Genomic DNA, 26318 nt, shown 5'->3' on the forward strand with positions numbered 1-26318 from the left:
TACCGAGCTGCAGCCGCTCTTCCAAAAAGGAGAAAGAGAATTTCCCCCCCACCCCGAGGAAGAAAAACCCTCCCCTGAAACGGCAAAAAAAAAAAAGAGAAAAAAGCCCTCAGCATTTGGGTGTTCTGTGAATTTTAACATAAGCAGCTGCGAGTTTGTCTCCTGGAAAGGCAGCAGGCCTTGGAGGGCTCCTGTCTCTCCCCACGGCTTGCCAAGACGTTCTGACACTGGAGTTGGCCCTCGTCTGTCTGCGGTGGCCCGTGCGTGTAAGGAGGGACGCGGGCTCGTCCCCGTGTGCGAGCAGGGGCTGCCCTCCCCGCGGGAGGCTGATGGTCCTGGTGCCATCGCTGTGCGTGGGCTCCCTGGCGTGGTGTGGGGGCTGTGGGCTGCAGATGGGGCACTGCTGTCCCCTTCCCTGAGCAGAGGTGATGGGGGGCGAGGCCGGGCAGGGAAGCAGGACACTGGGAGTGGAAATGGAGTGGAAATGATCACACAGCGTCTGAGCGCTGCCTGTGCAGGCGGCTGTTGGTTTAACAGCATCTATTGGCACGATAACTTCCTCTGTAAATCCTGCCCTGTTCCTGCAGCCTGGGCTGGGCCGGTGGCTTTGCCACAGTGAGTGGAGACTCCGCGGGTGGCTTTGCTGTTTGCTCTGGCTGCGCCTCTCGCCTCTGACCCGCTGCGTTCCCCCAGGGCCACTCCTCGTTCCCTGGGCTCGTGCTCCCCACCACGGTTTTGTTGCACCCCACTTTATCTTGTCATCACTCACAGAAGCTCTGTCCGACCTGCTGCAGGCAGGAGCAGAGGAGTCACAGCGAGGGGTTACATCCATGGTGCTGATCAAGTGCCTCAGGGAAAAACCTTAAGCTGCAGAACAGATAATTTTGTCGTGATAGACCCCTGGGAGAAATATTTTTTTTCTGGTAATTTGTTGCTTCGTGCCCTGAAGCAGAAGAGTTTATACCCCTCATAAACTCTTTCTCTACCCACTGTAATCATGGATGTTCACATGCCTATAAATGTCCTCTGGATCTCTTGGTAAATGATATCATGCAGCAGTGAGTTCCACATGTTAATAATGCCTTTTCCCCCCCCCCCGAAGTGGTGTTTTCTGGAACTAGGTTTCTTCATGACTTGTTTCTGAGTTACCTGGCTGGCGTTTCTCTCGCCATCTCATTCTCTGTGCCTCTCCTCCAGCCCCTCTCTTGTCTCCAGTCTGTTTCTCTCCCCATGTGCTTGTCCCATGCTGTCAGGCCCTGGTGGCGCAGGGTGGCTGGGGCTGGGGGGGCAGCTCTCTCCCACCCTTTTGGAACCCATCACCTTCATCTCAGCTGACAGGGCTGGGACCTGAACCGCTGTTGCGTTGCGGAGAGTTGACATACGGCTGGAGCCGAGCCGTGCTGTCTGCGGGGGCTGGCAGGGGTCATGCCGTCCCCCGCCGGGTGCTGGCCCGGGAGGGATGCCCAGCTCCTGCCGTGGAGCGTGTCCTGGGCAGCAGACCGACCCGATGGGTATTTCAGGCTGGGCTGGATTGAAAAGGAACGCGTGGAGCGAGCGAGGCTTCATGCTGGTGGGCCACCAGGGAGAGGTGCCGGGGCCCGTTATCATTCGGAGCACGTAGCCAGGAGAAGGGTTGGGGGAAGAGGAACCCACAGGGCAGGCAGAGTTTTCCGCTTTGCGGTGCGTGTGGAGAAACACTCCTTCAGGGTTTTTTTTTTCCTTTTCTCTCCCTTCCCCCCATTCCTTCCCTGCAGCTGAAGAACGTTAAACACATGAAATGCATTAGCGAGGATTTTTCCTTTTCCCTGCCCCCCTTTCGAAGCTGGGGACCTCCAGGAGGAAGAGGCCTATGAATTGACCCTGCCCAGTGCTTTAATTGACAGGTCATTAAAGATGAATGTGTGGCTAGAGAAAAATATTCAGATTGCAGGCTAGTTGTTGTCCGTGTGGGATTTTAATGATTTATGTTTCTTTCTCCTCCCCTCCTTCCTACCCCCGAACTCCAAACAATCCAGGCACCATGGGAGGTCTGTTTCTGGATGGCGAGGAAAGCCCCGCGCTGGAAGACATCAGCAAATGGACGGTGGAGGATGTATGCAGCTTTGTGTCCAACTTGTCTGGCTGCACCGAGTACACTCAGGTAAATCTCTTCACAGCAGCAAGAACATCATGGGAGGAACGTCCTCCCTGCAAGCCCCTGTTCTCTCTCTCCCGCCTGCGCCTGTTTTACTTGCACTGTCCATCCTAGGAGAAGGTACATCTCAGTCCTGCAGGGCCTAAAGCTTTTTGTTCTGTTTTGTTTTGTTTTTTTTCTAGTGGATTTCTAAATAGCTACTTGGTGCCAGTGAAGACCCTGAGGTGTGTGATGGGCCTTGCAGATGGAGAGCAATAGGAGAGAGTGCAGTGGGAGAGGGTGGGAGGAGGGCCAAGGTTAGGAGTGAGCACCTGAGTTGCAGGGTTGATCATGGTTAGTAGCTCTCAGGGTCACGTCTCTCTCACTGCCCAGCTCGTGCTTTTACAAGCTGCCCTGTGGCTTTGTGGGGACAGCTGTACTGCGGGATGGGCTGTCAGGGTGGGCAGCTTGTGGTACCAGCAGCCCCGCTGCGTTGTCGTGCTGCACCCAGAGCGTTGTGGGGGGCTGCAGGAGACTCTGCCTGCACAAGCGTCCAGGTTACCTCCGTGCTTACACTGTAGAGTGACGGCTACTGTGATTTTTAAGCTCATTATAGCAGAGTTGAATGATCCATTGGTACAGGGGCTTCATAAAGCCTGCTCAGTGTGAGGTCGTGAGGTGCAATACAAAACCCAGCCCTGTGTTTTTGGCTTCCACATCTGCTGGGGTCCATTATAAATGCCCCATTGAGAGAGCGCAGCAACTGCGAAGGCACAGATTGCTGAGCTGCCTGGGACAGCCTTGTGAGGGGGATACGGTGTGCTTAGGAGGGAGGGACTGCAAGGAGCAGAGAGAGAAGGGCAGAGGGCCAGAGTTCAGGACAATCCAGCCTTTCAGCAGAGAGACATCCTGGGCTGAGAACAGGTCTTGAAAGGGAGGAAGAATAGCAGGAATGGAGCTTTCCGGACATGCCGCTTCGAGGGAGGAGCTTCCCTGAGGGACAGCTGAGGAGTGCAAAGCTGTGCTTTGACGTCCTGGCAGGCTGAAATCGGATTTCTAAAAATCTGCCTCCGCCCCCTCTTTGGCAGTTGCTGTCCCTCCTCCCTCTAGTAGCTGCGTTAGGCAAGTGTCCTCTTCCACACCTTACTGCCACCCCAAGCCACTTTGAGAAGGTTGAAGCTCAGCAACCTGCTCTGCTGGGGCCGCCAGGCTTTGCTTTTCTTTGTGGAAACCTGGAATTGCCCCACACCTCCCCCTTCTTCCTCAGGTGACGGGACAATGTGCTTTCAGTCCAAGGTCTGTCCTTCCTTGCCCCCTAACCATGATGGCAATCCCACCACAACATGCTTTGTTAAAGCCACCTGTAAAAGCAGTGCTGCTCTGGAGCAAACAGCTGTGCACGTGAGGGAGAGGCAGTATTTAGGAACATGAATGCTTGTTACGGAGATGGGTGCGTGTAACATTCCCCAAGAGGAATGAGGGAGATCTGGGTTGTGCTTGGGAGAGGATCAGGGTGACTGGGGGTGTGGAAGAGAAGAGTCAGCTTCTGATTATGGAGAGAGGGAGGGAAAGGACACTGGTTAAAAACAATGGTGGAGGGATGGGTGTTAACGGGAGGGAGAAGCAGCAGGTCTGCGTGCGTAAAGGGGAGTTCAGGAGCTGGGTTTAGTGAGGATGATGAGGGGATGGGTGATGGGCTCAGGAGCGTACGTGTGTGGGCTGCAGTGTGTGTTGAAGAGAGCACAAGAAAAGGCTCTAAACCCAAAATACACAGCTACTTGCACTGTTACCCCCCACCCCAACCAGTGTGCTCTTGTGCTGGTGGCGTTGCAGTTTATCTGCATTCCTGCATTGGGGATGAAGATCAGAGTTGCCTGGAAGCTCCTGAATGAGGCCAGTAGGAAATATGCAGAGATCTTTTAACACAGCCACCTTGCAGAAGGATCATCCATTTACACCTTCCGTGCCAGCCCCTGGTAATACCAGTGGGGAAGAAATCAATAGCTTGCTGAGACAAAGGTTCAGCAACCTCCTCGGTGCATCGCAAACAAAATGTTTTACGATAATGGGAGCTGCTGTAAACAGCCTTCTGTCGCGGCTGGCGGTGGTGCGTTGGGTGGGGGGTGCATGGCTTCGGGGAGGACGCGTTTTATACGCTTAACAGCTTTTTTACTATGTGAAAATACCAGTGTTCGAGGGTGACCCAGCTCCGTGGCTCTCAACTGCAGAGCTGTCTGTGTTCTCGTCTCCAAAACCACAGCTGCTGGGGAGGTCTGGCACTGGTCTGCAGGCTTCCACTGCCAGGAAAACCCAGCAAGAGCTCGGTGGTATGCTGTGCATTTAGAAACATGCTTCAGACAAACCAGAAACCTTCAGCAAAAACAAAAGGTGCCATTCCTGATTTCAGCCCTTGGCAATATTCAGCTTTGGCCCTGCAGTGGGTCAAGACCTGTGGGACACCCACGGGGGATGCTCTGCTCAAGTTTAAGGCTTTTTGTGGAGGGTTTTAGTGCTGAGGGAAGGGAGGCTTTTGGCTCCCAGCCACATTGGCTTCAGAGGAAGGAAAAGAAATCGGTATGGTAAGTTCTGCTAGGTCAAAGAGCAGAAACACATGCTGCAGTCGTGAGCAGCTTCGCCGGTGGAGCCCAGCAATAAAAACCGCTTGCAACAGCTCAGCTGCCTTGGCTCTGACAGCCGCTGCGGCTCTCCAGAGGGGTGGCTCTGGGCTACGGGCTGCTGCTGGAAAACCAGCCGTCAGAGCCAGCTGCCCGCCCCTCCCTTGGCAGGGTGTAGGAATAACAACGCTGCTGCACGGAGAGACGGCAGGATCAGGCCCCACAGACGGGTCGTTTGGGCGAGCATCCAGTCTGAGCCGGGCTGTGAAAAGAGTGCTATGGAGCAGAGGTGGGGTTTAGTGAGAAACCAGGGGTCTGAGTGACACCTCCCAGAGCCGAGGGACCTGCTGGGTGAAGGAGTGAGCGACGGCCGGTTACTCCTGAAGGACTGAGCCTGTATGGCCAGAATAAACACCCGGGGGAGGCGGGTGTTGAGCACAGCCCTGCTCTGTGTGTGAAGGATGGAGCAATAACACCACATATCCAGACCTTCACCTTTGTAACACAGCACAGATTAGGTGGAAAACTCTTGCGTGACCCTGTCATTGGAAATAGATAGAGGCAAAACAAAGTATTTTTTTTTTCTGTCCTTAAGAATGTGTTAAAATGGTGCAGTTTTGCATGGCTGGGTGTGCTAGAATGTGTTTGTAGGAAAGTGCTGTTCTATAACACTGTGCTGGCTCCACTGTCCTGTCCGTGATGACACGGATGCACGTCGCCAGGTTCTGCTTCACTCAGGGGTAGGAGACTCACCGTACTGGTAAGGACCTGGCTGAAAGGTCCTTAAAAAATACTTAATATCCACCCAAGTGTGAGTGACCTGGGATTTGCCAAAATTTAGATTCTTTTCTTCTGTGTCTTCTGCCCTTTCTGGCATTGGGATAGGGCCCCTGGGCACGTCACTCTTTCTCAAATCTGCTCTCAGCTGGGCTTACGTGTAACGTTGCACTTAGGTCGGCTGTTTTGGTTGCTAAACCTGGGGATGTTCCCCAGAGAAAAAAACTGTACGCCTCATCCCAACGTTAAAAAAAAGAAAAAAAAATTTATTGCTTTATCTAAACTGCCCCACCCAGCCCTAATTCACATTCCCACGTGTCTCCTTTTACGTGTTGGCTCCCAGCTGTGGATACAGGATTGTATCTACCTCTCGTGTGTTAATAGGGGCCTATTTCAGCACTGAGTCTGCCTGTCCTCCGGCGCCTTTCAGTGCGGGGGCAAGAGGAGCACGCCAGGTATGTCACTGGCATGTCGAAACCTGGACCTGTGTTCTGGTTTCTTCCAGGTATTCCGAGAGCAGGCTATTGACGGTGAGACCCTGCCCCTCCTCACGGAAGAGCACTTACTGAACAACATGGGGCTGAAACTCGGACCTGCGCTGAAGATAAGGTCACAGGTAGGAAAATTGCTTGTGTAGGAGCAAGTGGCATGCTTTAAACTGTCCCTAACTGACTGTCCTAACTGAATAGGACTGTCAAGAGACCTGGTTTATTGAATATAATTTATCAAGCAATAATTATTCATTTATTTATTTGTAATTCTGGGTTCGAGAAAGCTTAAGTTCTCCTCCAAAATGTTCCATATCCTCAGCTGGAGCCAGTCGTGTAACTCTTTCAGGAAGAAAACACGGACAGTATTCAGTGCCCTGGGGCAGAAGCAAATAGTTCAGGACAAGTGATGGGCGGGAGACCCAGGGATGCAGCGGGTGACTCCTCAAAGGGACCAGCTCTTTTTGCTAGAAAGGACGCGGTGGCTGTTCCAGAAATACCGGCCAGGAAGGAAGAAAAGCTGTGAACAGGCGAGGCAAGGGAGATGGTTTCAAATCAGTTGAATCTGAAAATAATTATCCTGAAGTACCGAAAGAACGGGGTAAAGCCATCTCAGGAACCAGTTGTGTCTTTTTGCTAGCCTGGACGTGAGTCCTTTTGCTGCTTGCAGCGAGATGGCTCTTGGCAGGGCTCCTTTTTAGCGAGGCTTGAAGCACAAATGCATTTAACACAGCATCATCTGTTGATTACTTTCCCTCCCCAGTGAGTAATGGACCAGCTCTTTCCCTTCTCTACTGTGCTGGTAATAGATTATCTCTTGCTACTCAGAGCTTACTGGTGTTGCTGATGGGCCATGCCACCCCCTCACTGCACACCCCCCCAGCTTGTGCTATTCACTTGTATTTTGATACGCTGGACCTGGAAATAGTATTTGCCTCTTGATTTAGTCAAGTTCTCTCTTTTAGGGGACTCTCTTTCCTCCTCAACAACAGACTAGTTTGCTGTTGGCACCCTCACAGCAATGTTTCTTATTCTCAAAATACCTTTTCCCCCCCTCTATGACCTGGCTCCCCCGTCTCTGCCCGCAGAGGGCTGCTGTTCTCCTGCCTTCTCAACCTGGCAGTCCCAGGGACTTCCATTTCAGTTGCCTCCACTTCCCCTTGGGTGGACTAAAATCTAGAACATCTCCGCTAGCTGCTTTTTTTTTAATTTTCCCCCCATTTAATGATCAGAAAACAGCTTCTGACACACGTCAAGAACAGGCTGTTCTGTTGTGTTCCCGAGGGGATTATGTCATGCAAATAGTTACGACAGTCCCGTGCGTGCGTACACGGGTTGCACAGATAGTCACTATTCTTGTATGGTTTCCCCAACCCACAAGTTATACATTTGTTACATTATGTTAAAACAATAAGAACAACTTTACTACTTTCCCTACAGCCCTCGCTGTTTACGAGGGGTCTAATAAAAAGGTTCTGTGGGCAATTGGTCCCTGGGGGTCAATTCAGTAGGAAATAAAACTCGTATGTTTCTTAAAAACAGAGAAGGCCAAATAGCTCCCAGCCACTCTTAGATGGGATTTGGGGAGGGGAATGTGAGATATGGGCTGAAACGAGAAAAACCCTGCTTCGATTTAATCAATAGTGTTTAAAGTTCTATAATAAGGTATTGGGGGGGGGGAGTGGGGGCAAAGCCCCGATGTTGCGAACTGAATAATGCCGCGGTTGTCTGGTTTGAACGCGAGCCTGTGGTTTTGTTTAAGCTTAAATGGGAACCAGCTGTGGAGGTGCTGGAAAGTTGTGGGGCCTTTGGCCCTTGCTGGGAGGCGAGAACTGCGGCAGGAGAGTTTCCTTCGGTCCTGCAGAAGGGAGAGGCTGCAGGCTTACAGCTTCCTGTGCTGTTAACAGCAGCCACTCCGTAGCCAGATTTTTTTTTCTCTCAGCCCCTCTCGCCCCCTCCTTAAGAGCAATTCCTGCTCTGCAGCAGGGGAGGTGGGGCACTGTCCTGCCGTACGGCACCCGGGGCTGGGGTAGCAAAAGGAGGGTAGGAGAGTTCTAGCAAACTGTCCATCCAGTGGTGCCTGGTAATGAACTACCAACGTGGCAGGAATGAGCCAGCCCTCCTCACCCGATACACCCTCACCTGGACGCAGACGCAAAGCACGGCACGGGAAAAGAGCCTGCGCCGCAAATCCCAGCATGTCTTGAGCCTGATGTGATGCAGGGACCTCGCAGCTCCAGCTGTGCTGGGGTGCCACGCACCGAAGTGCCCAGTGTAACTGGTAGGACAGGGAGTCGGTGAGAAAAAAGGAGAGGTGCAAACTTACCCTCCTCTTCTCTGGTAAGTCACCAAGGAGGTGTTTAGTTTTTTTTTTTAGTGGATTGGGAATGGTAGCTCTTCATTCCGATGATGTAAGCTTCGATCTGCACTTCACGTTGGAGGACAGAACCTGGGCTTGCTGCATGGAAATGCAGCTTCTAGGGGTTTCTGAAGACAGTTTGTGCACATTCCCATCCCTTTTTGCACCCCCTGCATTTATTTCCTCTTTTTTTTTTTTCTCAATAGGTGGCCAAGCGAGTGGGCAGAGTCCTGTACATGGCAGGCTTCCCCATGGCTTTCCCACTGCAGCCTCCTGGTCTGCGGCCGCCGGAGCGGGACCTGCCCCCTGCGGATCTCCGGCCGTCCTCCACGGGCAGCGTGGCCTCCCCGTTCAGCAGCGGGCTGCCCGCCGCCAGCCGCGTCTCACCGAAGCAGGAGAACGGGAACCCCTCCATCATCGCCGCGCTCAACGACACCCCGAAACCTCCATCCTAACTGCAGGACAGCTCGTGACTGCCGCTGGACCTGCCCTTCAGTTGAACAAACTGAAGGTAACGCGTGTTGAGAGAGCAGGAGAGCCTCCCTCAGCAGAGTGAGACACAGGAGTGAGGAAGGGAGGGTTTTAATTTTTTTGGATGCATTTGCTTTTTGTTTCAAACCCAACACCCCCACAGAAGTTTTAAAAACTGTAAAAAAGGGAAGGAAAGAAAACTATCCAAAGATGTACCGAGACAACGCAAGCGAAGAGAAAGTAAGTTATTGTGGAGGATGCAGCAGCATTCCCCTTCCCACCCTTCTCGCTCACCACTCTGAGATGGAGCCGTGGACAGGGAACGAACACTTTTCTCTGCCTTCAAAGACCCACGGCTGTCAGGACCTTCTGGGTGGGACTGCAAGCAGGGAAGGGGATGGGGCACTGCTCCTCCCCACGGTACTCAGCACCCCGAGCAAAAAAAAACCCATCAAAAATGAAACCAACCACCTTCCCAAATCTCCTCCTCCCTGGAAACTGTCCTCAGTTCCTCATTCAGGTGTCTATGCATCTCTAGCAACTTTTAAAAAAATACCAAAGACAGACAAAAAGAAAAAAAGAAGAAAAAAAAAAAAAGGCAAGTTCCGGTCCATGTTTACTTCAGTGTGACGGTACCCCAGGGCTGCCCCTGCCCTGGCACGTTGTCCTCCAGCACACACCATGAATGGACTCTGCCCTGCTCCAGCCCTGCAGAGGGGGTTTGGTTTTGTTTTCATTACATGTTTTTGTTCTAAAGAGAAGAAAAGTGTGTGCTTTGGTGGGATGAAGGGTCCCACCTCGCTCCAGTGTGGCTCCCTCCCTCCTCCGTGTGTACAACAGACTCATTTCTACATTTGGGGTGGGGTTTTTTTGTTCATAAGGTTGTTTTTATTCTTTTTAAAGCCTTGTTACAGAGGTGGATGTAGTTGCACATTCTGGCCTGCTGTGGACCATGAGACAGAGACCTGTGCAGAGGAGGGGAGGGATGCTGGGGGATTCAGGCTAAAAACAAGGGGTAGAGTTTTTACTACTGTGAAGGAGATGGTAACGCCTGGGGGTGACCTCCTGTGACTTGTACAGTTGTGAACAACAATCACGTGGTACTTTTCTCTCTCTCTTCCCCCCTCCCTCCTTTTTTTTTGTTTAAACGTTGCACGTGCTACCGTTTTTTCTTACAAAATAGCTTGGTGGTACATTAGCTTCTTTATATTGTAAAAAAAAAAAAAGTCATTATCCATCACATCACGATACAAATGCTTTCCAGCAATCAATTTAAATAAAAAAGAAAAACACTTAATTTACAAGTGGTGCCCGGCTTCTGGAGCTCCTTGCACGTGGTTGCTCTACCCAAGCAGTCTCCTTTCTTTCATGGTGTGTGCACTGGGGCCTGACCACTGCTGGTGGCAACTCCTGGGGCGTTGGAGCTGCTCCATTGCTGACCTAAAAGCCAGCGCTTTGGTAACCCGGTAAGTTAGAAAAAGCAATTCCTTTCTCTTCTGGAAGAAAAGGTGAGTTAAAATCTTTTCCTTACAGTTCTCATCGTTGCAGTCGTGTCCCAGGCTCCTGTGTGTAACTGCCTGGAGACACACGGGCTTTACCAGCTGGAGGGAACCTCAGTCTTGAGCACTCCCAAGAGTTATTAGTATCATCATTATTGCAGCCCACTTTGGCCCCCTCAGAGTGGGCTATAAATGATAATAATAATTACAATAATGAGGATGTTAATAATAAAACCCAGATTACTAATTTCTGAGGTTACTTTCTCCCCCTTATGGGATGAAGGGTACCTGGGTGCAGGTCTAGTAATTACTCTAAGTGCAGTTGGGAAAAAGAAACTCTCTCTATGAAACTAGAACTTAAAAAAAAAATAAAAAGGTTGTTCTTTTAAAATGCTTTTAAAACAAAAGCTGTGCAGAAGGCAGAGATGACTGTGTCTCTGCAGGCAGCTTGGCCACCCCTTGTGCTGACAGCTACTGACTCCACTGCATGGTGGCAAAGAATAAAGATTGTAGTTAGTCCTGGCCCTGTATCTGATTTTCCAAAAATCTGCATTAACAAATAACAAGGCTCTTCCAGGCACCATTAATTTTCAGGGGTGATTCTGTCAGGTACACCCTTAGAATACTTAACTTTTCCTACCTCTCTCAGCAAATACCTTCTCTTTCCAGTTCATTTTCCGAAGAAATACGTTTCCTAGCTGCCAGTCCTGCAAACTGACAGTGGTCTCAAGAGATAAGCTGTTTATATTTTCCCAGCAGCTCACAAATTGTCTGTACCCACCTTGAGCTACACCGTGTCCTCCCACGAGCACCACTCCTACAGGCAGACACATCACAAGCCACATCTAGAGGTGATGCAGTGGTTGGCTTTGAGGTAATAAAGAACGGCTGCGGTCCCCAGAGCAAAATATGGGGCCACACGCGTGGTTGGCTGAAGAGACAGGAGGACTCTTACACAAAAGAACTTGTCCCACCCCTTGGTCAGTTCACTGATGCTCCAGCAGGAGCTGATGCTGAACCCCAGGCTATTTAAAGCAGCAGATTTTAATTAGGGCTTTTTATTACCTGTGCTGAGCAGGTTTACTGGCTTTGACATAACCACAATTTTACCAAAAAAAAACATAACTGGTAGAAAAAGCAAGTCCAAGTAGCATCTCTGCTGGTCACTGAGCAAGTCCTCGGTGGCACGTGGGCTGGCCTCCCACCCGCCGTGCTCCCCAGCTCTTACCACCTCTGAGACCCAGCTACAGGTGCTGGAGGCTGGGTGACCTGGGACGCAGCAGCTCTGTAAGGGTTAAGCTTGGAGGGAATGGCTGTGAGGGTGCTCAGTCATCGTCAGAGAAAGTCAAGTCCTCCACAATGTCCTCCTCTCCTTGGGCCAGCTGCTCCAGGTCAGCGCGTGACACCCCGCGTGTGCAGCTCCTCTGCTTCTGTGAGCCCTGGGAAAGCCGAGCAGCTTCCGTGCCTTCCTCTGTGGGTGGGAAGAGAGAGAGGTGTAAGGCTGCTTCACTGGGAGTGAGGCGAGGCGAGGCAACTCATTGCTAATTAATCCCAGACACTCATTAATTTACTGGCACCACTGCAGCTCCCAGGTAACCGCAGGAGAGTGCTGCAGGGGGCTCGGTACAGCGGTGGCTCTGAAGCACTTGGGGTGAGAGGAGAGGAGAGCTCAGGAGCTCTTGTGCCTGAGGCAGAGACACAAAATAAGAACTGGGGGGGGGGGGATGGACACACGGACACATACATGGACAGACACGAATACACACATGGACAGAGACACACATAGACACACACACGGACAGACAGACACAGATACACACATGGCCACACACGGACAGAGACACACATGGACACACACGGACACACAAGAGGCACACAGACACAGGGACACACACGGACAGACATGAACACACACGAGAGACACCCACGGACACACACAGACACACACGGACAGACATGGACACACACACACGAGACAGGCACACACACCTGGGGACACACACATATGCAGACACACACGACAGGCAGTGCCTCCAAACCTTCAGCCCTCACAGCTCAGGTCACTCTCTGTCACCAGAGCTGGTGGGTGCCATTCAGAGCTGACAAAGGAGCTGTCACAGGGAGCTGCAAGACTCCCAAATGCAAAACTTTACCCCCAAGCTCCCTCCTTTTTGAAATGCTATTTTAATAGTGGGGAGCACACATGAGAACTGGTTTCTAGGGGCCGTGCAGGACTGTCGGTGTCCCCATTCCCAGGGCCCTACAGCCCAAAGCGAAGGCAGCTGCCGTTGTTACAGGTCAAGGAAGAGAGGACCCTCTCCCTGCACCCCAAACTAGTCAAGAGCCTGCACACGGGAGCTTTTGTGCTAGTTCCTACCAGTCCTGTCCCGGAAGGAGCTGCCAAGAAGCAGCAACTAAAGGGCAACCCCTGTGCAGCATCCCGTACCCCAGGCACCGCTCAGATGAAAAGAGACGCGCTCCCTCCACACCCCCGCTCCCTCCACACCCCCGTGTGTGTAACCTGTGGAGAGCCTTGGAGCAAGGCTTCTGTACCCTGGTGGGGTGGGCTGTACTTCAAGAGTTTGTTTGAGCCTCTCTGCAGGAGGGCCCTGAAAAGAGATGAAAGGGCCTGGTGGCTTGTTAGAGCAAGGCCTGCAAAGACCTTAACCCTTTCGCTCTCTTCTCAGTACAAACTCAGAACTGCTGGTCTGCCTGTCCAGGGTGTGCATGGCTGTGTGCTGAAGGCCTTCCTGACACCCTACAGCTCCGAACAGCAGCACAGCAAGGAAAGGGGGGGCTGGTTTCCCTGTAGGGGAGCCCCCAGAATGCAAACGAGCCTTCAATGCTGTCAATAATTCCCTTCCCCTTTGCCCAGCTGTACTACTTACCAGCCGAGTCACTGTCTTCTTCCAGTTCTTCCTCGTCCTCCTCGACTTCATACCTTCCTTCTTCTTCATCATCATCCTCGCCATAGTCCTTGCTGCTTGCTTCTGAACTGTCGTCTGATGCCTGCTTGGCTTTACCTGCAAGTAGTTTTACTATGTAAACTGAACCATAAAGAGGCAGGATATGCAAAGGGGAAGCATCCAACATTCATCCTCAGGAGCACAGTCATACACACACTATAGGGAAATTTACTGTATTTCTCCAAAAGCCGTGTCCCCTTGTGCTGGAGGCCCAGGGAAGGATGCATTTCATTTCAGGGGCACCTGCTAGAGGCTGGGAAGGCCAGGGCACAGACACAGAGAAATCTCCTCAGGAGCCCATAGCAGGGTTTTACTGCTAAAGCCCAGGATTTGCTGCTACCTGGTATTTATGGAGCACCACCGGAGCAGCAGCTGAGATACCTGTCTGCCCTGCTCAGAGACATGAAAGCTAGGAGAAGAGCACAGTGAGAAGAAATGGAACTACTGAACGACATGAGAAAGGAGAAGGCACAAGTCACAAAGCTGAGACCAGAGAAGGGCTGATTCCACTGAGAAACAGTGCCTACATATACCCACCCCTCTATGGTTATATGTAACTGAAAACAGGGGTAGACTCTCTGGTTCCTTGAGATGAGGTTTACTCATCCTTGTAAACCTCTCTTAGCTTTATTCCCTCTGTTAGTCACAACAGAAAGGTCTAGGAACAGGCATTGCTGCAAATCCCCTCTGCAGATGGCTAGCCAGGTCCAAGGGTGCCCAGGAGGAAGCATTAAGAGCCTCTCGGTGCTCGCCCTGTGGGAAAAATCACCTGCCTCTGAGCCTCTGGAACCAGACTACTCTTACTCCGGTTCCCTCCAGTGGAGGAGTGCTTCTCCCCTCTCTCGACAGCGTGAGTCACCAGGCATTTAAATGACAGAATACAAATCCTGTACAGAGGGAGCAGAAGAACCAGCTGCTTCTTGCCCCCTTCCAGCCACCACCCCCGAGCTAAGCCCAGCTCAGTGCTGCTGGTTGCCTGCCCTTGCTTACAAAACTGCTGAAGCAGCTACTTACTCACACTTCAGACCCTCAGCTTGGAAACTGGCCATACATCCTTCTCACGTGATTCTCGGGCCCCACCGTGGCATCTCTTTTTCTGCCCCCTCCTCAGCAGCTGACCTATGTTACTCACTGGACTGGATACAGAGGCATTAATAAGCTGGCTGCTGGCGTTCCCAGCTCCCCCCATCACCCCGCTCGCTCTGCTTCCACCCATCTGTCAGCTCTGCCAGCGTGCAGCCTCCCCCGAGGGATCGGAAGCTGCATCTCACGGACGGGGGAGATGGATCGCAGCGCTATTCGCCGCCCCACATCACACTGACAGCACCTGAGCAGCTCGGGCAACAGCCCAGAGGGGCACGCTCTCATCCATCAAGCAGCGCCAGCAAAAGCACCGACAGATCCAGCTACAAGCTCAGCTGAGAGTGTGCAGAGAACCAGCTGTGGGCAGGAATCTGGGCCCTCCGGTCATTCCTACGTGCCACTAAGAGGAATTTACTGAACTTCTCCAGCCCCTGCCTCCCCTCCCACCAGAATCACAGAATCAATCAGGTTGGAAGAGCCCTCTGGGATCATCGAGTCCAACCATTGCCCTGACACCACCATGGCAACTAGACCAGGGCACTAAGTGCCATGTCCAGGCTTTTCTTAAACCCCTCCAGAGATGATGGTGACTCCACCACCTCCCTGGGCAGCCCCTTCCAATGGCTAATGACCCTTGCTGAGAAGAAATGCTTCCTCATGTCTAACCTGAACCTCCCCTGGTGAAGCTTGAGGCTGTGTCCTCTTGTCCAGGAGAAGAGGCCAACTCCCACTTCACCACAACCTCCCTTCAGGTAGTTGTAGACTGCACTAAGGTCACCTCTGAGCCTCCTCTTCTCCAGGCTAAACAACCCCAGCTCCCTCAAAGGATGTACTCCCACAAAGCTCAGATACAGCCTTCACGTAGAGCTCAAGCTTCCACCTCCTGAGGCAGAAGACTCCAGAGACAACGCTTAGGGTGCTCTGGTTAACCAGTGCTTCTCCCCTCTCCCTCTAGATCCTCAAGCTGACAGCCCACAGCAGGAATTTTGCCACTGAGAAGGGCCACGATTATTCTGCTAGGAAATGAAAATGTCTGATCCCTCCTTCCACACCCCTGGCCCCCACCAGTCTGGCATTAAATTGATGTAATATGATTACGTGAGGGATAAATGAAGAAACCTGTTCAAGTTCATTAGAGGCACACCAACACCTAATGTGGACAGATCACTCATTACAGGCAGGCCCGCAGAGACGCCGCAGCCACGCTCCCTTCTCGCCTTTAATTGCCTCATGATGAGGCAGTCCAGCACCTCTTTCTAAGCCATTAATAATTTCCAGGAGCAGCCGCCTTTCCTCCCGGAGATCTGTCAGCTGGGAAATGAGAGGAGCACACGAACTTCCCCACCCCCACCAGAGAGATTCTTATCCTCCTGCCTAGATTCCTGCCATCATCTGCTCAACGTGTCTCTCTTGGAAGTAGCTGGAAGCAGTCTGAAGCTGATTGAAGATGGACCAAAGTCCTCCCCATTGTCCCAGACCCTCCTTTCGCCTTATTTGAAGAGAGGAGATGGTTACGCCTTCAAACCTCACAGGTAAAGAAGGAACACACAGGCCCCAGCAGCTGCAGGCCCTCCCAAATCCCTTGTGTCCGGCCACCCGGTAGAGAACAATGGCCACAAAGACGGGGAACTGCAGCAAACTGAAGCGCTGGCTTCTCCGATTTCCATCTGCAGCCAGCCCTGACAGTTACTGAACACAGAGCACGGCTGGGAACATCTCTCGCCCCACACAGAGTAAGAACAAGAGCTCATTGTATGCATCTCCCAAGACACGGGCGCTTTTCCCAGCCTCCCTGTCCCTGTCCCACTGCGCAGTCACACCATTGCCTGGAGGGGACTTCACCCCACGCTACGGTACAGACCCACGCTCTGCTGTCTCCACCCAGCGCCTCAGGACCCATGGTGGGGCTGAGCACAGATGCTCCTTGAGATGGAAGCTGCCTTCAGGGCCCGTTCCCTCCCTCCAGAAAACACCCTGCTAAGAACAAAGGCTGTGGAGAGGCAGCTGCCCCAGGAACGTTGGAAGGCGAGACCCAGTACTGACACTAGCAACTAGATACCGCAGCTGTGGGACTCCAACAGCGCAGGGAGAGCCCTTCGGTATCAGGTGGACCTTAGTCCTCAGTTGCACTCTCTTCCCAATATATGTCAGCCCCTTAAAGCTGCCAAAGAACTCATGGACAGATGTCACAAGCACGTGCCCCAGCAGGGGGGTAAAAGCCATGCCTAACACGTAGATTGCAAACCTTTATACTCAGCAGATTTCTAACGGTGAGCAGGCAAGCGCCAGGAACAAGGCAGGAGCTGCGTACACCACGTGCCAGACAGACAGCTGCCATAACCTTGTACTGTGTCATCACTAACGTTCATCACAGACTTGCCTCGTTAGGATCCCAATACACATCCAGAAGTTCATCAGCCCAAGAAACCTCCCAAGCGGACATAAAGTCAGTTCCTGGGAGGCACAGGAAGAGACCCTGGCTTTCCCTGGCCCCCAGCAACCTGCCTTCTCAACTGCACTTATCACAAGCCACTGGGATTCTTCTAGGGCATTGACTCTAGCAGGCAGGACAACCCCAGATCTCAAGGGTACATCTCAGAAGATCATTTTGATGTCACACCGATCTCTCAGTACCTCGGTGGGTCGTGTGCTCACTTTTGCTCTCCTCCCATTCTTTCCCGAGTCACCGACGAAAATCCACTGACTTCAACCTCAAGCTATCAAACAAGAGTTTTCCAACCTTTTTTCTTCCTCCTGTGTCACAGATGCCTGTGAGGGAGACAATCCTCATTGGTTCTGTGGTCTCAAGATTTATCCTCATGCCTTACAATGCACACAACAGACTAGGACTTTATCCTTAGATTAAATCTCCAAACTCTCTGTTCCTGCAAGTCACCCTACTATATGACAACGCATTTAGAAAACCTGTGATATCCCAAACATTCCAAATTACAAAAAGAACGTCTAAGTTTTCCCTCAAACTATGTGGTGAACTTCTCAGGCAGGTTCCACAATTTACTGTGGCCCTCTCGTGGTCACAGCCAGAGAGTGACATCCATTTTCTCTAGAGGCTCTAGACTTCCTTGGCTCGTCAAGAATACTTCCAACATCAGTCACCATAAAACAATGAAATCAGAAGTGCATGCAAAGAGAGGATACCCACTCTTCCATCAAAGATCCTTGTTCTGGTAGCCAGCCCCTACGATAGCTATTGTTTGCAGACACCCAACATGCCCGTCAGGTAGAACAACATTCTTACTCCTCCTTTATGACATGGATTTCTGCACCTCTGCTCATGGTGCAAAAAGACAGCAAACACTTCTACGTTCTCCAAGGTGAGACTCCAGCCCACAACCTGCACAGGTGATAAGCACAAGGAGGAGAACTCACTCTTTGGGAATTACAAAATGAACCACGGCTGCTACTTTGAAGCCTTTGAAAGCAGGGTCTGTGTTCAGCCCAGCATCCCCTGGGCTATTCTGTTGAGGTCCATGTCTATGGCAAAAGAAAGGTGCTAAGGGGAGAAGAGAGTATGGGTCATGTACAGAAAAAGACTAATGCAGGACCAAGGCTTTGAAATGAGCTGGAGTGACAAAATAGGAGAGGGAAAGATGAAAGCCTCCCAGCTCCCTTCTGCCTGTCACTTTAAAAAGCCTCCAAAAGGCATCATCATCCTGTGCTCTCTCTCTCTAACAGTGTATTTTTCAAACCAAACATGGCCAGCATGCATCCTCCTTAGGGCATGGCCATGTTGACCCACACCATGCAGAATTCTGGACAAGAAGGTGGTTATGCCCAGCCCCAGTCCCCTACCTTTTATAGGGCATCCAGCATTCTCCTCATCAGAGTCACTGTCCAGCTCAAAGAGGTCCTTGAATTCCTTCTTATCTTCCTCCTTGCTTTCATCTCGCTTCTTACGCTTAATTTCTGGGAAGTTCAAGTCTTCAAGCTGGAAAAAAAACCAAAACCAACAGTAAGAACAACCTTAATTTGTACTTCTAAACATAAAATGCTGAGTTTAAACACATGAACTTGGCATTGCCCAGTATGTGCAAGCCACACTGCCAAGAACAGTTGGGTCTGCCTGCTGCAACTGGGGGAGCAACAGAGAGATTCGTGAGGCAGTTACACAGGTGAATGATACATGCAAAGTGCCCCTGCTCTATTGATCTTCACCTAATAAACTCCTTTTGCTAATGGGCTGTCTGCACTGGTACCTTAGCATGGATAAAAACACAAGACACCCCTGACAAGCTGGCTGTCTCAGGTCTCTGGACTGGAAGCCACGCAGGCCCTGTGAGCTTGGGCAGCCAAGCACAATCAAGCCAGAGTGTGGTGGTCATCTCTGGAGTGGCAGTTTTCCACCAATGCCAAAAGCTGTGACAGCAAAGGCACTGGCTTTTTGGCTGCAGATTTCAGCACCATTGAAGGGCAAGGTGCTGAAGATGCTTCAGGTTGTCTACACCATGGCTTCCCCAGTTGCTAGCCCTTATGGAGATCAACGGGCCAAGAGCCTTGCTGCTGCAGCCAGCCAATATCAATGCCATTAAGTACTTGCAATTGACACCACCTCACTGCTCTTTACACCTCTCCGGAGGGGGATTAGGGGGAGGATTTACTTGCAAGGGCTCAGGCCAGCAGGGCAAAGATAATCAGAATGCAAATTAAATCCCAAGTGCTCTCTGCACATCAGCTGCCCGTGCCTGGCTGCACCCCTCCCGGGGAGCACTCAGGCATTAGCACACATCAGCTTTCTTGGAAACATTCACCCCACGACTAATAACTCATTTGCTCTCTCCCACCTGTCAGACCACCCCTCAACACACTCCTCTCTGACCACAGCCACTTCAACCCTCCCACGAGCTTCCCCCAGTGGGAACTGCAGCAAAGCACAGTCTAAAAAAAAAGTGAGGGGATGGGGGAGAGAGACAGCGAGAGACATGCAGTTAAAGAGGAGTCCAGCACTGCCTAACCAGGAAATAGTCGAGGTTGAAAGTGTCACAAACAGAAGCAGAAACCCAGTTTTGACAACAAACAACTGCTGCATCAACTGCCCAAGGCCCTGTTGGCTAGTCCTGTTCTCCATGACCCCAGTCACCGTTACTGCTCAGCAGCAGTAAATGAAATGCAAAAATCATCCAAGGTCTTATTCTCCCTCCTCACACATCCTAAGCATGGGATGTTTCCATAGAACACATCACTTAGTAGGTTTAAAGTGGCAATGGAGCTGTGGAACAGTCTTCAATTCTCCAAATTTCCCCAATTCAAGGGACCAAAAGAGAAAGACTTATCTCAACATTGTGAAGAACTTCTCCAGTATCCTGCGCAGGGCACGTACAGCAGGGAGCTGTTAGTTGGGACTTCTTTGTATTTGCCTACTGATAGGAAAAGTCCCCATCTCCAAAGGTAGCCTACAGTTTTGGGTGACATCAGTACTGGTTGAACTCAACCCGAGCATACTAAAAAGGACCTGGTGTTGAATCATGCTGAGCTGTGCTACCTCCAACTTTCTGAGACTCCACAGGAGTGCCTTCAAGATGGGCACATCAAAATAAAGGCACCAGAAAACCCTGCTAGGTGTGGAGTGATGACAACGCAAAGGAATGAGACTTGTACTGAGCTCACACAGCTCACGGATACAGCCTGTGTTCATCACACAGCAGCAGTAATTAGGTAATTTGAGGGCCAGTCTTTTAATCCCCAGCTAGAGAGTTACTATCTACTGTGTCTCACGAAGCTGATTAGTCTACATCCCATTAAAAACCATTGGGAAGAGCAAATGGAATGGGCAGACAGGGTCAGCGTTGTTATCTAAGGCAAGCTGCAGCTCATAGCAGCCCAGACTCAGGCTGATTTTTTCTGTTATTCTTTTTCCCCCCAATGGCTGCTAATGGGACATGGATTTTCCCAGCCCTAATGGGCCTCATGGCGTTCACTTTCCTGCTGGGGCTCACAATGCTGCATCATTAAGCTGGCAGTCCCCACCGAGAGAGACAACAGCCCCATTCTCCAAGCAAAGATGTCAGGCAGCCCCAGGCCTTGCGGAAAGCTAGCTCCCAAGGCTGTCTCGATACAGTTTATCTGTTCAGCACACTTTCTCCAAGAGAAAACAAGTCCCTTCAGACTTCTCTTCGTTTCAGAAGTCACCCTCTTGAGCCCTGCTATAGGAAAGCAATCCCCCCGCATGGAGAGCCCTCCACCTCAGCTGGGCCTGGTCGCCCCAAGGAGCTCCAGCTCCTCTCCTCCCTTTAACATGAGACAGGGGCTTGTCTACACTGAGGCCTGATCTCCCCTCCCCTTGTGAGAGCTGCTTCAGGACCAGGAAAGTGTCAGCTCACACCAGCAGACACTAGCCCCACTCACAGCCATCACTTCTCGCTGTTTCTTAGCTCCCCCTCAATTTCCTTTCTGCAGAGGCCACATTCTCCTGTTGGGTCTGCACAGAAAATAAGTGTGGTTTTTGTCTCCTCTGCATGGCTGCCCCAGGGAGTTTCAGCTCCTGTCCTTATCTCAGGCCGGTATACGACACTGAGCATTTCTAGGATCTCCCAGGTCTTCTACCATGCTCTGGGACTTGGCTCAGAGCCAATCATCCTCATGTCCCATCGATTATTTTAATTGTTCCCCACCATACACTGGAGACACCAATTATATCTATTTCCTGCTCCCTGGCCCAGAGCCTAGCTCAGCCACTTTCATTGCATTAGCATCGAGACAGCTTTCCTTTAGACTCCTAATGTCAGCAAGCTCCCACCCCCACCTTCTGCATCCCGGGGCGCAGTGCCACGAGGAGTGGCCAAGGAGCCTTCCCTCGGGCAGGAGATGTGGGAAACGGCAGTCTGAGTGCTTCTGTCCAGGCAGCAAGTCCCACCTCACAACCAACCAGCCCCACATGGGTGAAATAAGAAAATGCACAACAGAACTCACCTCCCATACTCCCTTTGCTAAGAAGAGAGGCATCTCCCCCTCTGTGCCTTCTTGCAAAGCCAGGTTTTAGCACGATAATCCTCCCACATTCTGAAGAGCTCGAAAAAGAGCTAAAGGCCTACACGAGCTCAACCCATTCTGTTTCAGTAAGGCTATTGCCCCAGCTGCTCAGACACGATCAAAACTGTCACCCAACCTACCCCTGCCAGTACACATGATTACTCTGTCACTACTGTCTTCAGCTTCCTAGCCTGGAATTACTGTACCAACGGGTCTTGAACAGCATGAGCCTAAACAGGGACTGAGGAAAATTTACGCTGGCGCTACTACACCCTCTCTCTCCCATCCTCTATTAACTTGGGCAAATGAACAGGCCACAGGCACTGGACACAGATGTTGCTCCTAGAGATCCCACTAATACAAACCCACAGGGAGCTGAAGACACCAGCTAGGCTGCCGTCCAGCCACGCTCATGCTCTTCCCAAGAACGCCCAGCCTACGCACTCACACCACTCAAGCCAATTTCAGCTCACGCCAGTGGAGCTGGTTTTGACCAGCCACCATCCTGCTGCCAGGACATGGCTCTCTTGTCTTCCCACCGCCCAGATGATGCCCAGTAAGTTAGGCGTTTCTTTCTTACTCTTTCTTTGCCGCTGATTTCCAGTTGTATCTCCTTCTCTCTTAGCTTCTTCCATTGAGTATAATACTTGGTCAGAGGTGTCCCCTCCTCTTTGACCTGCTTCTCCCATTGTTCCTGTGGAGAGAGGACGTGCAAATTTAAATTACTGTCTTAGCCTTGAACATTAACTTCTACTCTAGCTCTAGTGAGAAGACACTGACACAGAAGTCAAGTCAGATGATGCAGCCTACTGGAATGAAAAAGAAATTACTTCAACTGAAACCTGAAGGTAGGAATCAACAGGACAGATCAGAGGATCTATTAGGACAGAATTTGTCCCCTGCTCCTTCAATGTAGGCATTTGATCACCTGCTCAGTTCTTGCTTTTTAATTCAGAAAAACCTCATGCAAGCATTTATGAGACCTAAGTACCAAAGATGTCTGATTGCCTTTCCTCCCTGTTCTACAGCCAAGTGTTTATTTTTGAAACAAACATTCCCCTGCAGGGTCTTGGCCTCAATCCCAACCTTGAGGGAGCAGAGCATGAAGAAGTGCCGAGCCTGTTTCCGCTGTCCAAGCAGGGAGAACAAGGAGGTGCAAACACCGTAAATGGTGGGAAGCAAATTAGATGGTTAAAAATTCTTTTCCGCTTCAATCATTTGGCATGTTAGTGCTGAAAGGGGGGGTGGTGGTACGTCATATTAAAATACATTCTTCTTAACCTGCCAACATCCCTTTAACTTAAAATCCACACAGAACCGTACCTGTTAACTGGATTACCGCGGTGCCCAGAGGCTTTGCAGTAGCCCACAGTAAGAAATCAATCTAATGTACACAGAAAGACATGACATACAGGTAGGAACTGAAACAGGTGAAGGAGGAAGGGAATGAGCAACAGGAAAGAAAGTTGGCATAGAAATACTCAAAGGTCAACACAGACCCAAAAAGAGTACCCTGAATCCAGGGCTGAGAACAAATCCAGAGCTCTGTGTGGGCAGCTGTGTGTACACAGTGCTCCTGTTCAAGGGTGGGAACAAAAGGCCATCTTCACAGCAGCAAGCACAGCAGCAGCTCAAATATTCTTCAGCAGGTCCCAAATCAACTGCTTCTGGGGAGCTGAGCCCCAAAACTGGGGAGCTGTGGTGTGTTGGCTGCAGTGTGTGAACCAAGGTGTGGGGAAAAAGTCTGTTTAAGGAGCAGTGTATGAACAAGAAGAGAGAAAGAGCAGGTCTGCAATGGATAGCAGCGCAGAGCTCCCAGCTTACACAAGTAAGTACTCTGTGTATATTGTGAAGTGAAATACATCAGTCTACGCCAGCTCTTGACTTGGCCCATCACTGGGAGGGAAGTGGAGATGATCTGTGGTCTCTGCAGCTGGCACCAGGAGCTGAACTTTGGCAATTAACTGGCGACCAGCTTGTGTCACCTGCACTTTAATGGCGCAGAATCTATTTATAAATCCTACAACAGGCGCTATCAATACTGCATCGAGCCAAACAGGCTCTTTCTGGTAATCACGGGTCCGAGACTCACAGCTCCCCCAGGACTGTTTGTAACACGGCTCCAGGCCTGCAGGGCTGGAGCCCGCCTCTGCTCTCCGGTCTCCTCCCCGGCAGGCTGACTGCGAGCACAGCTGATGTGCCGCCGGTTCCAGCAGCGCTGGCGAGCGGAGACGCCAGCCAGCAGACAGCACAGCTTTACTGTCGATCTGACCCACCGCCACGGCAAGGGGAGTAATTCCTAAGGAGTACAAAGTCACCCCATTTATAGATCCGGCTCCTATCAGGCTGCCAGCTGTAATGAGGCAATTTGTTGATGCTGCTCCGTATGGACAGCTCTTGAGAAAGACTCTTCCTATAGAAGGCAAAAGTCTGTTTGTTCTGTCTGATACAGTTCTTTTGGTTTTAAAGTGTGCTAGAATCCAGAGGTAAAAGAGACCATTAAAACACTCCCATCTTTCTTGTCAGAACATCTCAACGGGAATTTTGAGAGAGCGGATGCCATCACACCCTCTTTAACCACCTGCAGTTCTCCTTCTATTACCGCTTTGGCATCACTGTGCTGTCAGGCAACAGCCAGCATGGATCAAGCCCCCAGTGCCAGCACCTGTACACATGTAACAAAGATCATCACCCACCATCCAGAAAAACCTCCCATCTGAAATGTGAGATGAGGATGAAGGCAGATCTGGAAATCCCATGGAAATGAGGCAATGCTTTCCATCAACTCATTCCCTCGCTTCACATTTCATTAAGCCTGCTGGGCTGCACTGCTCCGACACGAAGGCTACTCAGCCACCCAGATGTCCCTGGGAAAGCAGGTGCACCAATGCCAACTAGGAGATACACAGGCAGAAAGGTGTTAAAATAATCCTGTAGTTCTTAAACAAGGGACTGCAGCCAGAGTTGCTGGGAAAAGCAGACAGTGGCAGAGCTGTTGCAAACCCTGTTTTATTTACCCAACGACCTTCCCCAGCCCATGTGCTTCATGCAGAGCCCTAGAGACTGGAATCTCCACCTCTGCAGAGTGGGTGGGTGGTCACAGCGCTGCCCACAAGGAATACAAACCAACCAACGCTAACCACTTCGCTCCAGACGGGAAGAGTAATTCCTTTAGCAAAACAGTCCAACCCAGAACGGCATTTACAGAACCAAAGACTACTTGGTCACACTTCAAATCCAGCTCCATCAACCCCTTAATCCCAGAACAGCGCTGCTGTGTCCTGGCATTGATATGTCAGGATTTCAAAGGATAATTTTCCCGCAGTCCCTGCCCCTTCGTGTCTGAAGACAAATTAGTCTGCACTGCAACTTCTGCTCCATGCCCAGCTCCCTGTCAACATGGAGCTTTCAGTGCTGCAGAACTCCAGACTTTCCGACGATACTGTGGCCAGGGAGAGATCACTCTGACCCATTAATTACCTCGCAGGCAGAGATATTTTCACCTCTCTCCTGCCAGGCAAGGAAGAGTCAGATCCACCACTTCCTCTCACGCAGAGAGGCATGCACACACAGTTCACCTGCTATCAGGGTTGCAAAGGCTGCTGTGCTAGATGAAAAGCAAAGAGAAAATATCCAACCCAAAGGACACACAAACAAAGCTTCATTAACAAGGCTTCCTTCCCTTCAGCTTCATTTACATAGGGCCTGGATTTCAAATGCCTCAGAGTTTAGGTCATGTCAACAAGTCCCCAAAGAAGGATGGAGCAAAGCAAAAGGAAAAAAAGCTTCAAGCAAGGACACTAAAAGAAACGTTCTGACAATATGCTACACCATCTGCCGATGCCTTGGTTCTACACTGCTGGAGACTGGACTCTACAGACTAGGAGGAAACAACACACTTACAGAGGTGGCAGAATCCCTCCTATCACTTTAGGCACAAACCGACAGGAACTATCAGGAATGGGATGATGGAAACCAGGAAGCTTCTCAGCAAAGGAAATGCCCCAGCAAAGCAAGGTGCTTCCACGCATATGTGTGTTATAAATAATAGAAGGGTATAAGTTATGGACTGTGTTTTCCACGAGGCTCTTGGCTGCAAAGTCTTGCCAGCTATAGCACCAGAGCCCTGCGGAGCTCAGTTGTTTGTGAACATCTGCCCCACCCCACACGCTCCCGTTTCCATGATCTCGTTGTCCCTCCTCCCTCTGCCACCCGCTCAACCCCAGCAGCCGGAGTCTGACTGTCTTTCCAGGAAGCCCAAATGGAAGCAGCAGGCTCACCACAGACTCCCGGCTGGCCACGCCGAAGGTCGCTTTCTGACGCCTGTTGGCGATGTAGGCAGAATTTTCCTGCAGTTTCTCCAGGAGCTGCCGGATAGGCTTGCAGTAGTTGGCAATCTTGCATTCCTTCAGGAAAGATTTTAGCTGGGAGGAGGAAAAGGAGAAGAAGAATGAAAGCAATGTAATACTTTCCATAAACAGATCCCATCAGCAAAAAAAAACATTTCCCACCCCCAGTGACAGGCAGCACGGGGCGCCTTTTCCCTTCAATTCATACCATACTCAAACGTATCACCCATATTCAACCCTGGGGGTCCTGCCACCCGGGGCTGGGAGGATGCAAAGAGTTGCAGTGACAGGCCAGATGTTTGTACACAATCCAGCGCAGGGGCTTTGCTCAAAAACAGCTCTTTGCACCCTTCAACACTACTTTCTAAAAAAAAAAAATAAAAATATATCAGTGGAGTTCAAGCAGCCAGCAGGAAAAAAGTCTATGCTCTCTGGGGCCTCAGCTCCTAGCTGATAGTTACAGTATCACTGTATCCTGCTCAGCCAAATAGTAAGGGAGACTGTGGAGATGCAGAGAGACCAGGAATAACAGTGGATACCTGTGGATGCTAGATGGGCAAAAGCACAGGGGAGGTTAGATGGGGAAAGGTGTCTGTGGGTTAAGGCTGTAG

At 51.0% G+C, this 26318-nt stretch overlaps 2 protein-coding genes across 2 annotated transcripts in view; one reads left to right on the plus strand and one right to left on the minus strand.

The window, feature by feature from the left end:
- Window positions 1-8892, plus strand: part of SAMD11 (sterile alpha motif domain containing 11) — a 156621-nt gene extending 147729 nt beyond the window's left edge. The window contains exons 18-20 of the mRNA XM_068414360.1: window positions 2016-2140; window positions 6011-6121; window positions 8559-8892. Of these exons, the coding sequence (XP_068270461.1) occupies window positions 2016-2140; window positions 6011-6121; window positions 8559-8807 (485 nt within the window). The 3' untranslated portion in view covers window positions 8808-8892. The remainder of the gene's footprint in view (window positions 1-2015; window positions 2141-6010; window positions 6122-8558) is intronic.
- A 2472-nt stretch (window positions 8893-11364) lies between these two features.
- Window positions 11365-26318, minus strand: part of NOC2L (NOC2 like nucleolar associated transcriptional repressor) — a 41219-nt gene continuing 26265 nt past the window's right edge. The window contains exons 15-19 of the mRNA XM_068414361.1: window positions 25639-25782; window positions 21939-22052; window positions 18185-18320; window positions 13211-13345; window positions 11365-11793 (exon numbers count right to left, since the gene is read on the minus strand). Coding sequence (XP_068270462.1) covers window positions 11648-11793; window positions 13211-13345; window positions 18185-18320; window positions 21939-22052; window positions 25639-25782 — 675 coding nt within the window. The 3' untranslated portion in view covers window positions 11365-11647. The remainder of the gene's footprint in view (window positions 11794-13210; window positions 13346-18184; window positions 18321-21938; window positions 22053-25638; window positions 25783-26318) is intronic.

The sequence above is a fragment of the Nyctibius grandis genome, chromosome 17 (assembly GCF_013368605.1).
Source record: "Nyctibius grandis isolate bNycGra1 chromosome 17, bNycGra1.pri, whole genome shotgun sequence".
NCBI lineage: Eukaryota > Metazoa > Chordata > Aves > Nyctibiiformes > Nyctibiidae > Nyctibius > Nyctibius grandis.